The sequence below is a fragment of the Ranitomeya variabilis genome, chromosome 4, assembly GCF_051348905.1.
Source record: "Ranitomeya variabilis isolate aRanVar5 chromosome 4, aRanVar5.hap1, whole genome shotgun sequence".
NCBI classification, from domain to species: domain Eukaryota; kingdom Metazoa; phylum Chordata; class Amphibia; order Anura; family Dendrobatidae; genus Ranitomeya; species Ranitomeya variabilis.
Window position 1 is genome coordinate 168,051,940 of NC_135235.1, and position 15,687 is coordinate 168,067,626.

At 44.0% G+C, this 15,687-nt stretch overlaps 1 protein-coding gene across 1 annotated transcript in view; it reads left to right on the forward strand.

The window, feature by feature from the left end:
• MAT1A (methionine adenosyltransferase 1A) overlaps positions 1-15,687 on the forward strand; it is a 47,301-nt gene that overhangs the window by 13,131 nt on the left and 18,483 nt on the right. The window contains exon 5 of the mRNA XM_077259362.1: positions 1,351-1,494. Within this exon, the coding sequence (XP_077115477.1) occupies positions 1,351-1,494 (144 nt within the window). The remainder of the gene's footprint in view (positions 1-1,350; positions 1,495-15,687) is intronic.

The following is a 15,687-nucleotide window of genomic DNA, read 5'->3' on the forward strand; positions in this document are numbered from 1 at the left end:
TATAGCATTGTAAAACGATGTATATAAGCCTCCAACCCGACCCGGAAGATTTGAAAAATAAGTTTTATTATACTCACCTGCGGGGCGGTCCGGTCCGATGGGTGTCGCTGGTTTTGGTCCGGCGCCTTCCATCTTCTTATGATCGCTGTCCTCCTGCATGCTTCTTGTGGATCACGCAACCCTGCATCATCCACACAGTCTCCCCGGCACAGCGCTTCTGTTCAGGTGCAGTTCTCTGCCCTGTTGAGGGCAGAGCAATGTACTGCAGTGCGCAGGTGCCGTGGCTCTTTGACCTTTTCTGGCACCTGCGCACTGCAGTACTTTGCTCAACCCCAATAGGGCAGGGAAGTACGCCTGCACAGGAGTGCGATGACGGGGAGCCTGTGTGGATGATGCAGGGTCGCGTCATCCATAAGAAGCAAGCAGGAGGACGGTGATCGGTAGAAGATAGGAGGGGCAGAACCAAAACCAGCAACACCCAATGGACCGGACCGCCCCACAGATGAGTTTAATCAAACTAGTTTTTCAGTTCTTCCAGGTTGGACCGGGGGCTTAAATACAGCAATACAGAATGCTGTATATCAGCCCTGAAAGGTGATGGCCGTATCTTATATCGGTCAAATCTGCTGACAGGTCCTCTTTAAAGACACCTTATTTAATTCATTCTTTGTTCTGAGATATTACCGTCACATGTTTGCTATTCCCATAACAGTTTAAACAAGTGCTATGGATTATTAACACATCAGTCAGTGCTTGAGAACATTGAGAAACAAAAGAAAAAATACTTGGTAGATTGTCCTCTAAAATAAATGTATAAAAATGAAAAAATAAACAAACAAGTAAACATACACATATCTCAAAATAATATTTCATCCTATATTTTTGTAGTAGTGATGGGTATTAGTTCTGATATGCCCAGATAGTTATATCATTGCTAAAGTAAAAAATAAACATGCAAATCAAGACTGACCTATAGGTATGTGCCGCCTTCAGAAAAGTAATATTATAAACATGTTGTGGTAGAGTTACATAATTTCAATAAAAAAAAAAACCTGCCTGTGCTGATGGTGACATTTTCTTTCCTCTAGACATAGAGGATGTTGCCTTTTCACAATTACAAGTCTAGGTAGAAAATAATCATTATACAGATCTCTATCCATTTATAAATCTGTAGAATGTCATTAGATCGCTGTCTTCTACTTTAAAAAAATAAAATAAAATAATTGAGGAATATCAAAAGTGGTTCTGAATCCTGCAAATACCTTGGCTGTGAATAAATTATTATTTTTTACTGGTAAATATTTGAATTAATCAATTTTGATTTTCTATTCTATTCCATTTCTGTTATAGGGATTGATGTTTGGCTATGCCACGGATGAGACAGAAGAGGGTATGCCATTGACTATTGTGCTTGCACACAAACTAAATGCAAAATTAGCAGAATTACGGCGCAGTGGTGATCTTCCTTGGCTTAGGCCAGATTCCAAAACACAGGTATGTAAAATAGGGAAATTCTTTTCTTGTCTCCTTTAAAGTAGCATTCTTTTGTTAATAAATTGTTTCATTTGGAAAGCATAAAAAATTAGTGATGAGTGAACGTGCTCACCACTACTCGGTACTCGCCCGAGTATCACTATGCTCGGTGTACTCGGCGAGCACCGAGTATTTCCGGAATTATTTGTTGGGAGCTCGGGTCTCCGCCCTGCAATTCTGGCACTCTTTAGAGCACCAATGACAGTGCAGGGATTGTCTGCCATGCACTGTAATGCCGCAGCCATCTTTGTTGTGGTATTACAGTGATTGGCTGGCTGCACAGCGTCATCAGGTCTATAAGAGACCTGGCGCCGCCCTGCTTGCCACATTCTGCTCCGGACTTAGCGAGTGTAGGGAGAGCTGCTGCTGAGATAGGGTCAGAATCATGCTTTTAAGAGTTAGTGTAGGTCTGTAACTATTCAGTCCTCAACTCCTGAGAAATCAACAGTCCTTTTTAGGGCTAATTCAGGGTTCACGAGATTGCAGCGCTAGGTAGGCAGGGCACAGCATATCCACATCAGTGCAAGGCCTGCAGGCACTGTATGGGAGTACATAGCTCCCGCTGCATACCTCCAAAAGCTCCATTACTGTCTGCGGCTGCTGCTTATTTAATATACAACCCCTGGCAAAAATTATGGAATCACCGGCCTTGGAGGATGTTCATTCAGTTGTTTAATTTTGTAGAAAAAAAGCAGATCACAGACATGGCATGAAACTAAAGTCATTTCAAATGGCAACTTTCTGGCTTTAAGAAACACTAAAAAAATCAAGAACAAAAAATGTGGTAGTCAGTAATGGTTACTTTTTTTAACCAAGTTATGGAATCATGAAAAACAAACAAAAAACACTCCAAAACATCACTAGCATTTTGTTGCACCACCTCTGGCTTTTATAACAGCTTACAGTCTCTGAGGTATGGACTTAATGAGTGTCAAACAGTACTCTACATCAATCTGGCTCCAACTTTCTCTGATTGCTGTTGCCAGATCAGCTTTGCAGGTTGGAGCCTTGTCATGGACCAATTTCTTCAACTTCCACCAAAGATTTTCAATTGGATTGAGATGCGGACTATTTGCAGGCCATGACATTGACCTTATGTGTCTTTTTTCAAGGAATGTTTTCACAGTTTTTGCTCTATGGCAGGATACATTATTTTCTTTAAAAATGATTTCATCATCCCCAAACATCCTTTCAATTGATGGGATAAGAAAAGTGTCCAAAATATCAACATAAACTTGTGCATTTATTGAAGATGTAATGATAGCCATCTCCCCAGTGCCTTTACCTGACATGCAGCCCATATCATCAATGACTGTGGAAATTTGCATGTTCTCTTCAGGCAGTCATCTTTATAAATCTCATTGGAATGGCACTAAACAAAAGTTCCAGCATAATCATCTTGCTCAATGCAGATTTGCGATTCATCACTGAATATGACTTTCATCCAGTCATCCACAGTCCACGATTGCTTTTCCTTAGCCCATTGTAACCTTTTTTATGTTTAGGTGTTAATGATGGCTTTCGTTTAGCTTTTCTGTATGTAAATCCCATTTCTATTAGGCAACTTCTTACAGTTCGGTCACAGACGTTAACTCCAGTTTCCACCCATTCGTTCATCATTTGTTTTGTTGTGCATTTCCTGTTTTGGAGACATATTGCTTGAAGTTTCCGGTCTTGACGCTTTGATGTCTTCCTTGGTCTACCAGTTTGCCTTTAACATCCTTCCTATGTTGTTTGTATTTGGTCCAGATTTTAGACACAGCTGACTGTGAACAACCAACATCTTTTGCAACATTGTGTGATGATTTACCCTCTTTTAAGAGTTTGATAATCCTCTCCTTTGTTTCAATTGACATTTCTTGTGTTGGAACCATGATTTATGTCAGTCCACGTGATGCAACAGCTCTCCAAGATGTGATCACTCCGTTTTAGATGCAGACTAATGAGCAGATCTAATTTGATGCAGGTGTTAATTTCGGGTATGAAAATTTACAGGGTGATTCCATAATTTTTTCCTCAGAATTGAATGATTCCATAATTTTTCCCCTAGCTTGGTTAAAAAAGTAACCATTACTGACTACCGAATTTTTTGTTCTTGATTTCTTTTAGTGTTTCTTAAAGCCAGAAAGTTGCCATTTGAAATGACTTTAGTTTTGTGCAATGCCTGTGATCTGCTTTTTTTTCTACAAAATTAAACAACTGAATGAACATCCTCCAAGGCAGGGGTTCCATAATTTTTGCCAGGGGTTGTATATCTAGCTGCAGTTTTCTGTGGCTTTTTTTTCTTCTCCTGATACCTGCTCCTTTTATTCTAAAGCAATCCATAGCCCTCTTATTTTAACAATTATTTGCTTGTTTACGCTGCCTACTACAGCAAGGTTATTGAAATCTAAGAACATGCAAATCTACCTTTTTTTTGGCTCAGACACCAGATGTAAGTGCGCCAAAAAATCTTTTTTTTTTTTTTTTTTTTGTCATAGGCTGCCGTCACACTAGCAGTATTTGGTCAGTATTTTACATCAGTATTTGTAAGCCAAAACCAGGAGTGGAACAATTAGAGGAAAAGTGTAATAGAAAAATATGCACCACTTCTGCATTTATCACCCACTCCTGGTTTTGGCTTACAAATATTGATGTAAAATACTGACCAAATACTGCTAGTGTGATGGCAGCCAACTTGTTGCCAACTTGTTGACACAATTTAGTTGTGCCCCAAAAAATCAAGGCCACATTTACATCAGTCTGTTATCTGAGGCTGACGGCTGGTGTATAGGTGGTGGAAAAATTGTAGCTTCACAGGCATAAGTTTCATAGTTCTGTCTGCTAGCCTTGTTCCATTCTTTTTTTTTTTTTAAACTCTCCAAAACCCTCCCAAAAAATTGTACAGTCTGTTATCTGTGGCTGTGACCTGGTGTATCTGTGTTTGAAAAATCGTTGCTTCGCAGGCATAAGTTCCATAGTTCTGTCTGCTAGCCTTGTTCCACATTTTTTTTTTTTTTACAAATTCTCCAAAACCCCCCAAAAAATGTATACAGTCTGTTATGTCTGGCTGACGCCTGTTGTATCTGTGGTGGAAAAATCGTAGCTTCGCAGGCATAAGTTCATAGTTCTGTCTGCTATTGTTGTACTAATTTTTAATTTTTTGCCAAATTTCACATACAAGAGAAAAAAACATTAGACAGTCTGTTATCTGTGGCTGTGACCTGGTGTATTGATGGTGGAAAAATCGTAGCTTCGCAGGCATAAGTTTTATAGTTCTGTCTGCTAGCCTTGTTCCACTTTTTTTTTTAAATTCTCCAAACCCCCCCCATAAAATGTATACAGTCTGTTATGTCAGGCTGAGGCCTGGTGTATCGGTGATGGAAAAATCGTAGTTTCGTAGGCATACGTATCATAGTTTTGTGTGCTAGCCTTGGTCTCCTTTAAAAAAAATAAAATACAGTCTGTTCTGAGGCCTGGTGTATCTGCGGTGCAAAAATCGTAGCTTTGAAGGCATACTGATCAGATATAATTTTGCTCCAAATAAATACATTTGTGTTGAGCTCTTGAAAATGGGCAGGTCAAGGGACAGGGAAGTGAACATGATGCTGATGGTGCATGCAGAGGACGAGGCCGTGGCCAAGTTAAAAGTGGGCCACAGCAAAGACCCACATCTTCTCGCTCGACCTTCCTGTCCTAGTTTCTTGGGGATCGCAGCACACCACTATTGAAGCCAGAGCAGTGTGAAACGGTTGTAGGTTGGATAGCGGATAATGCTTCCAGTCACTTAGCCACCACCATCATGTCTTCCACACGGTCAAGTCCGAGTAGCCGTAAGTGTGGACCGGATATTCCTCACCCTGATTCTCCTTCCTCCCACCATGCAGAGAGCCTTGAGACAACTGATCCCACAATTGGACACTCCGAAGAGCTGTTCAGTTTTCCCTTTCAAGATTCCGTACTCTCGGCCAATCAACTTGAAGTGTGGCCAGATGAGATCGCATGTAGCGATGCTTTGAGCAGCCACGGTCACATGAAGGCGATGGTGGGAAAGTATCACAAGAAGTGGACGATGATGAGACACAATTGTCAGAAAGTCAGGAGGAGGAGCAGGGTGCGGATGTGGAAGATGAGGTGGTGGATGACATAGTGACTGACCCAACCTAGCAGGAGGACAAGCTGAGCGAGGACAGCAGCACACATGGGGAAGGAGGCACATCACCCCATCAGGCAGGAAGAAGCAGTGTGATGGCCACAGACAGAAGGCATGCATCTGTTCCCTGTAACACCAACATGAGGGAAGTTGCCATTCCAACTGTTAGATCTTCCCGAGTCTGGTTATTTTTTAAAGACTCTGCCGATAACCCCAAACAGGCCATTTGCAGCACCTGCCATGCCCGCATCAACAGGGGTAGCAAAACTACCAGCCTGACCACCACCAGCATGATCAGGCACATGGCAGCAAAGCACTCGACTTTGTGGGCTGAACCTCAGGCTTCAGGAACACTCTGCAGGTGACACCACTGTTTCTTCCACTGTTTTGCGTAAAAGCCAATCCCCAGTCCACCGTGCATGTGAAGATGCCTCGAGCCCTGCACCTGTTGTTGTCCACAGTCAAGCTGCACCATCATCAAGCCCGTCCACGTCCTTGTCCCAGCACAGCCTTCAGTTGCCTATACCCCAGTCACTGGAATGCAAGCGGAAATACCCAGTCAATGCCCCACAGGCCACAGTCCTAAATTCTAACATTTATCTTCTGCTTGCACTCGAAATGTTGCCTTTTAAGCTCGTTGAGATGGAAGCTTTCCACAACCTGATAGCAGTGGCCGTCCCAAGGTACTCGGTCCCCTGTCGCCACTATTTCTCCCAGTGTGCTGTACCGGCATTACACCAGCATGTTTCCCACAACATTATCCGTGCCCTCAACAATGCTGTTACTGGGAAAGTCCACCTAACCACGGACATGTGGACAAGTGCTTGTGGCCAGAGACAGTACATCTCACTGACGGCACACTGGGTTAACATAGTGGAAGCCAGGACCCAGTCGGACCTTGGGATGGAACACATCCTCCCACGCTGAGGATTGCTGGCCCTACGTCATTCAGGGTAGCCCCCACAGTCTACAGCTCCTGCACCTCCTCCTCCACTTCAGCCTCCATTTCTGAAATCAACACATCAGTCAGAAGCTGGAAGCACTACAGCACTGCTTCAGCCAAGCGGCAACAGGCTGTGCTAAAGCTAATCTGTATAGGTGGCAAACCGCACAATGCAGAAAAGTTGTGGACAGTGCTGAAAGAGCAGTCAGATATTTGGATAACACTGCTGAACCTACAGCCAGGCATGGTCATGTGTGACAATGGCCGTAACCTGGTGGTGGCTCTGAGGCAAGGTGAGCTGACACACACGTACCTTGCTTGGCCCTTGTGCTTAACATTGTGGTTCAACGTTTTCTGAAAAACTACCCGGAGCTGCCGGATCTGCTAGTGAAAGTACGCCATCTGTCTGCCCATTTTAGAAAGTCAGCTACAGCTTCAGCTGCCCTTGCCATGCTTCAGCAGTGTTTGAAGCTTCCGGCTCATCGACTGGTGTGCGATGTCCCTACTAGCTGGAACTCTACGTTGCATATGTTGGAAAGGATTTGTGAGCAGAAGAGGGCAATTTTTAGAATTATTAGTCTTATTTGATGAGCCAGCATTATAACTAATCCCGATCAATTTGATTTATAATAATTATTTCAGTTGTTGACTACCAACATCAACAAGGCCGTCGATATTCAGTTCAGACTCCACACATAAGACCTCAGGAGTGGACATGGATGTCAGACATATGTATCATCCTCCAGAACTTTGATGACTGCACCAAGATGGTGAGCGGCAATGACTCCATAATTAGCATCACCATCCTGCTTCTCAGCATTCTGAAAACCTCTGCTCACAATTAAAGAGGATGCATTGGAGGCAGAGCACGAGGACATGGAGCAAGGAACCATACAGGGTGATTACACTCATCCCAGCCTCATGTTGTCGCAACGTGGATTGGTAGACAATGAGGAGGAGGAGAAGGAATAAGAGGAGCTACTTTCATGCACTACAAGCACAGCTGTCATGCCGTCTGTTCAGCGGGGATGGCCTGAGGACAGGGAGGAGGAGGATGATGAGGAGGAGGAGGACAGCATGGTCAGTCATCTTGTTGTTGAGGACACGGGAGTCTTGCCTGTAAGCAGTCTGGCATGTATGGCTGACTTTATGTTGTGCTGCGGTTCCCGTGACCCTCGCATTCTTAAAATTTTCGGTGACACTCATTACTGGTTGGTGACACTTCTAGACTCACGCTACAAGGAAAACTTTCAATCTCTTTTTGCAGAGGCAGACAGGTGTACAAAAATGTTGCTATACCAGAGGGGCCTTGTAGCGTAATTACTGAAAAAATTCCCATGTGAGACCGCTGACAGCAGACGCCAGAGTTTGTTGCACAACCAAGGAGTCCAAGCGAGAGAGACAGAAGTACAATCCATCTCAGGCAGGAGAACAATGGTAAAGTTCTGGGACAGTTTTCTCAGACCCTCCCATCATGCCGACACAGAGGCCAGGGGTGCTGTCACAAGAAGTGCAATGTTTGGGAAGATGCTGAGGGAGTACCTTGCAGATCGTACAAACATCATCCATGATTCCTCTGTGCCTTTTAATTATTGGGCATCCAAGCTGGACACGTGGCATGAACTGGTTCTCTATACCTTGGAGGTCCTGGCCTGCCCTGCTGCTAGCGTTCTGTCAGAGCGGGTTTTTAGTGCGGCTTGTGGAATTGTAACAGATAAGCGCATCTGCCTGTCAACTGACAATGCTGACAGGTTGACTCTTATAAAAGTGAACAAGGGCTGGATTGGGCGAGACTTCTGTACACCACCAAATGAAAAAAGTTAAAAATACATTGTCTTTTTTGTGGAGGTGTATTCTCATGCATCTCTTCCCAATCACACATGGGTATCCGCTTCCTGATTTGATCTGTTTTGTGTTATCCTCATCCTTATCCTCATCCTCATCATCCACAACCAGTAGAACACTAGGGTGAATGTATTCCGTGATGCAAAAGTCACTCAATTTTTGTGCAAGGGTGTTTTTATGATGCCCGTTACTAATTAGAAACCAAAACAAAATGTTACTCCCCCAGTAGGAACTGTCATCAAAATGAGATGTACGTATATTCTTTCCATTTATTCTTATATTTTCCAGTTTTTCTATCTCTGGACCATCCTCTTAAGACCTAGTGTATACCTCTACAATAGAAAAATATTGAAATACTATTATATTAAATTTTTATTTATATCCCTGTCTCTGAGCTGTTGCTAGGGACCAACATATCTCGTTGGACACATTCTGGCTTCATATCTATGAACTTATGTTCACCCCTCCCTTTTGTTATTTAATTTCATAGGTGGATACACATCTTTTATTTATTTCTTTGATTTCAGTATGATTTATCTTTAAGTCTCCTCATTCTCCACCACTAGATCACCAGGGTTTTCATGTTCTGTGCTGCTACAGGCAGTCCAATTTTTGTCAAGGGTATCTATGATGCCCATAGTATAATTTTTAAAATATTTACCCCCCATGGGGAAATGTTTTTCAGCCCATGCACTTAGAGTATGGGCATTACGAGTCTAGGAGACACTGTAATATAGCTGGCTTCTGCCTCTAACAGCAGTGATTTATACTTCTGTTAACCTCAAGTGCCTCGATCTAGTCCAGACATTAGTTCGAGTGACCATCAGCTTCCCTGCAAGGCAATACCCGTGGACTAACAAGCTAATATCTATATATATAATTGTCTAAGGGTTTTTCCGTCTGTCTGTCTGTCTTTCTGTCTGTCTGTCTGTCTGTCTGTCCTGGAAATCCCGCGTCTCTGATTGGTCGAGGCCGCCAGGCCTCGACCAATCAGCGACGGGCACAGCATGGCGACGATGATGTCATAATGGAAAACCCGCATCTCTGATTGGTCGAGGCCCCCAGGCCTCGACCAATCAGCAACGGGCACAGTATCGACGTAGATGTCATAATGGTTGCCATGGCGATGATGATGTCATAAAGGTTGCCTCGAGCAATCAGCGACGGCACAGTCTGCCGCGAATTCTGGAATCATCATTGTCCATATACTACGGGGACATGCATATTCTAGAATACCCGATGCGTTAGAATCGGGCCACAATCTAGTATACAGTATATATATATACATATATATATATACTGTATATATATATATATATATATATATATATATATATATATATATATATATATATATATATTACAAACTAAAAGTTTGGACACACCTTCTCATTTAGAGATTTTTCTGTATTTTCATGACTATGAAAATTGTAAATTCACACTGAAGGCATCAAAACTATGAATTAACACGTGGAATTATATACTTAACAATAAAGTGTGAAACAACTGAAAATATGTCTTATATTCTAGGTTCTTCAAAGTAGCCACCATTTGCCTTGATGACTGCTTTGCACAATCTTGGCATTCTCTTGATGAGCTTCAAGATGTAGTCACCGGGAATGGTCTTCCAACAATCTTGAAGGAGTTCCCAGAGATGCTTAGCACTTGTTGGCCCTTTTGTCTTCACTCTGCGGCCCAGCTCACCCCAAACCATCTCGATTGGGTTCAGGTCTGGTGACTGTGGAGGCCAGGTTATCTGGCGTAGCACCCCATCACTCTCCTTCTTGGTAAAATAGCCCTTACACAGCCTGGAGGTGTGTTTGGGGTCATTGTCCTGTTGAAAAATAAATGATGGTCCAACTAAAAGCAGACCGGATGGAATATCATGCCACTGCAAGATGCTGTGGTAGCCATGCTGGTTTAGTATGCCTTCAATTTTGAATAAATCCCCAACAGTGTCACCAGCAAAAGCACCCCCACACCATTACACCTCCTCCTCCATGTTTCACGGTGGGAACCAGGCATGTAGAGTCCATCCGTTCACCTTTTCTGCGTCGCACAAAGACACGGTGTTTGGAACCAAAGATCTCAAATTTGGACTCATCAGACCAAAGCACAGATTTCCACTGGTCTAATGTCCATTCCTTGTGTTCTTTAGCCCAAACAAGTCTCTTCTGCTTGATGGCTGTCCTTAGCAGTGGTTTCCTAGCAGCTATTTTACCATGAAGGCCTGCTGCACAAAGTCTCCTCTTAACAGTTGTTGTAGAGATGTGTCTGCTGCTAGAACTCTGTGTGGCATTGACCTGGTCTGTAATCTGAGCTGCTGTTAACCTGCGATTTCTGAGGCTGGTGACTCGGATAAACTTATCCTCAGAAGCAGGTGACTCTTGGTCTTCCTTTCCTGGGGCGGTCCTCATGTGAGCTAGTTTCTTTGTAGCGCTTGATGGTTTTGGCAACTGCACTTGGGGACACTTTCAAAGTTTTCCCAATTTTTTGGACTGACTGACCTTCATTTCTTAAAGTAATGATGGCCACTCATTTTTCTTTACTTAGCTGCTTTTTTCTTGCCATAATACAAATTCTGACAGTCTATTCAGTAGGACTATCAGCTGTGTATCCATGATTAGAGGAGAAAGATACTGAGCAACGATGAAAATTTAATTAAGCAAACTTTTTATTCCAAGAAAAATACAAAGACAAATAAATAGCAAATAACATTATTAGGTAACGAGAGCAAAAATGAATGCCCGAAAAATGCTGATAAAGCCCCCCATCCCCACAACCCCCCCGAAAAATGTTGCTGCCGATGTGAGGGCATGCAAACAAACCACTACCCCCCTATATAATGTGTCCCCCCTATAAGAGCAGGGGAAATCATGTGTGAAAAAATACTAGATATAGGTAAAACAAAGGCCACAGTGTGCCAAGCCTAAAGAGAAGCACATATGTATTCAACACAGATGTCCATAATAGGACTCCATAGTGACACTATTAATTACGGTGATTGAAGAAGGTGCTTCACTTACCGGTAAGAGGGGCAGGGTGGGGAGACAGTCGGGAGGTGGTCCCCGACGCGCGTTTCGTGGCCACAAAGTGCCACTTCCTCAAAGGGTGTGTATCCACCAGACTTCTGCTCAACACAACTGATGATCCCAACCCCATTTATAAGGCAAGAAATCCCACTTAATAAACCTGACAGGGCACACCCGTGAAGTGAAAATCATTTCCAGTGACTACCTCTTGAAGCTCATCAAGAGAATGCGAAGAGTGTGCAAAGCAGTCATCAAAGCAAAAGGAGGCTACTTTGAAGAACCTAGAATATAAGACATATTTTCAGTTGTTTCATACTTTTTTGTTAAGTATATAATTCCACATGTGTTAATTTATAGTTTTGATGCCTTCAGTGTGAATTTACAATTTTCATAGTCATGGAAATACAGAAAAATCTTTAAATGAGAAGGTGTGTCCAAACTTTTGGTCTGTACTGTATATATACATATACATATGTATATACACTGCTCAAAAAATTAAAGGGAACTCTAAAATCAATTGTTAATCTTTTTACTTACATAGTGGAATGTGTTGAGAACACTAAAACCTAAAAATTATCAACGTAAATCACAACTAATATCCCACGGAGGTCTGGAGTTGGAATGATGCTCAAAATCAAAGTGGAAAATGAAGTTACAGGCTGATCCTATTTCAGTGGAAATGCCTCAAGACAAGGAAATGATGCTCAGTAGTGTGTGTGGACTCCGCGTGCCTGTATGACCTCCGTACAATGCCTGGGCATGCTCCTGATGAGGCAGCGAATGGTCTCCTGTGGGATCTCCTCCTTGACCTTGACAAAGGCATCCACCAACTCCTGGACAGTCTGTGGTGCAACGTGATGTTGGTGGATGGTGTGAGACATCATGTCCCAAATGTGTTCAATCGGATTCAGGTCTGGGTAATGGGTGGGCCAGTCCATAGCTTCAATGCCCTCATCTTGCAGGAACTGCTGACACATTCCAGTCACATGAGGTCTGGAATTGTCCTGCATTAGGAGGACCCCAGGGCCAACTGCACCAGCATATGGTCTCATAAGGGGTCTGAAGATCTCATCTTGGTACCTAATGGCAGTCAGGCTACCTCTGGGGAGCACATGGTGGGCTGTGCGGCCCTCCAAAGAAATGCCACCCCACACCATTACTGACCCACTGTCAAACTGGTCATGCTGAAGGACGTTGCAGGCAGCAGATCGCTCTCCTTGGCATCTCCAGACTCTGTCACATCTGTCACATGTGCTCAGTGTAAACCCGCTTTCATCTGTGATGAGCACTGGGTGCCAGTGGTGAATTTGCCAATCCTGGTGTTCTGTGGCGAATGCCAAGCATCAAGCACGGTGTTGGGCTGTGAGTACAACTCCCATCTGTGGACGTCGGCCCTCAGACCATCCTCATAGAGTCGGTTTCTAACCATTTGTGCAGACACATGCACATTTGTGGCCTGCTGGAGGTCATTTTGCAGGGCACTGGCAGTGCTCCTTCTGTTCCTTCTTGCAAAAAGTCTGAGGTAGCGGTCATGCTGCTGGGTTGTTGCCCTCCTACGGCCCCCTCCACATCTCCTGGTGTACTGGCCTGTCTCCCGGTAGCGCCTCCAGCCTCTGGACATTATGCTGACAGATACAGCATACCTTCTTGCCACAGCTTGCATTGATGTGCCATCCTGTATGAGCTGCACTACCTGAGCCACTTGTGTGGGTTGTAGAGTCCGTCTCATGCTACCACGAGTGTGAAAGCACAACCAACGTTCAAAAATTACCAAAACATCAGCCAGAAAGTATTGGTACTGAGATGTGGTCTGTGGTCCCCACCTGCAGAACCACTCCTTTATTGAGTGTGTCTTGATAATTGCCAATAGTTCCGATCTGTTGTCTATTCCATTTGCACAACAGCATGTGAAATTGATTGTCAAACAGTGTTGCTTCTTAAGTGGACAGTTTGATTTCACAGACGCTTGATTTACTTGGAGTTATATTCTGTTGTTTAAGTGTTGCCTTTATTTTTTTGAGCAGTGTATGTAAGGAGATTGCTTTCCCTGCTCCTTGCCTGGAACCAGTTAGTCAGACAGCTGGGTTGCTGGGGGGAAGACTTTCTGCCCTGGACAGAGGGGACCAGGGGACTGCTGGGAAAAGAGAGGTGTGGTCAGAAAAGAGCGGGAGAGCAGAGAGAAAGCAGCGTGCCAAAGAGAGGGCAGGCTGCAGCGCCGCGCTCCCCTAAAAGTAGTGCTCCCCGTGAGGGCACTGAGGCTGAGATACCCACCAGAGTGAAGGCTGGATGTGGGGATGTAGATTTGGAAGCCTCCAGAATCAGAGACAGTGACTGTGCAGCCCTGGTGACTGCAGTGACAAGCAAAGAATCCCTGGTGACCGCAGTGACAAGCAAAGAATCCCTGAGTGTGATAAGTAACTACCCAGAGTGTGTGTGACAGCGTTAATACAGGGAGACTGTCAGCCTGGTGCAGAGGCTCTTGCAGCAACAACGGAGACTGTGCTATTTCCTGGTTTCAGTTTAACTTTGCGAAGAACAGATTGCAGAGAGGCTTAACCCTGGACTTTCCAGGAGACACAGAAGAGACTTCAGGACCTCAAGCCCTGCTGGTGACTGTATCCACATTGGGAAAAAGGACCCTCCAGTCAGGACCTCCCTGGACTGATAAGTTACAAGAACACTCGTTAACCCTTTGATTCCGCTTAACTGTTTACTGTTTTACTTGACTCTATTAACCCCGTTTACTCCCTGCGAGGAGAATTTTACCCCTGTTAATAAATCCCCTTCAACAGTTGGTTTGTCTGTTCCGTGGTGACATACGCAACCCTGCACTCTATTACACGTGTATATATATATACACTCACCGGCCACTTTATTAGGTACACCATGCTAGTAATGGGTTGGACCCCCTTTTGCCTTCAGAACTGCCTCAATTCTTCGTGGCATAGATTCAACAAGGTGCTGGAAGCATTCCACAGAGATTTTGGTCCATATTGACATGATGGCATCACACAGTTGCCGCAGATTTGTCGGCTGCACATCCCAAAGATGCTCCATACAAGGCAGGATGGATCCATGCTTTCATGTTGTTTACGCCAAATTCTGACCCTACCATCCGAATGTCGCAGCAGAAATCGAGACTCATCAGACCAAGCAACGTTTTTCCAATCTTCTACTGTCCAATTTCGATGAGCTTGTACAAATTGTAGCCTCAGTTTCCTGTTCTTAGCTGAAAGGAGTGGTACCCGGTGTGGTCTTCTGCTGCTGTAGCCCATCTGCCTCAAAGTTCGACGCACTGTGCGTTCAGAGATGCTCTTAGGCCTACCTTGGTTGTAACGGGTGGCGATTTGAGTCACTGTTGCCTTTCTATCAGCTCGAACCAGTCTGCCCATTCTCCTCTGACCTCTGGCATCAACAAGGCATTTCCGCCCACAGAACTGCCGCTCACTGGATTTTTTTTCTTTTTCGGACCATTCTCTGTAAACCCTAGAGATGGTTGTGCGTGAAAATCCCAGTAGATCAGCAGTTTCTGAAATACTCAGACCAGCCCTTCTGGCACCAACAACCATGCCACGTTCAAAGGCACTCAAATCACCTTTCTTCCCCATACTGATGCTCGGTTTGAACTGCAGGAGATTGTCTTGACCATGTCTACATGCCTAAATGCACTGAGTTGCCGCCATGTGATTGGCTGATTAGAAATTAAGTGTTAACAAGAAGTTGGACAGGTGTACCTAATAAAGTGGCCGGTGAGTGTATATATATATATATATATATATATATATATACAGGGTGGTCCAAAAGTAGGTGGACAGTATGTGTAATAGGGTTTTGAAGGGGGAGATTTATCAAACATGGTTTTTGGGGTTTAAAGTTCTCATCACACATCTAGATTAGTTCCTTTGGGGGTCTAATTTCCAAAATGGAGCCACTTGTGGGGTTGTGGGGTGTTTCTACTGTTTAGGTCCATCAGGGGCTTTGAAAACGCAACATGACGCCCGCAGCAGACCATTCCATCAAAGTCTGCATTCTAAAACGTCACTAGTACTACTTCTCTTCCGAGCTCCAACGTGTGCCCAGTGGTCTACCCCCACATATGAGGTATCAGCGTACTCAGGACAAATTGGACAACAACTTTTGTGGTCCACATTCTCCTTTTACCTTTGGGAAAATAAAAAAATTATTGCTAAAAGATAATTTTT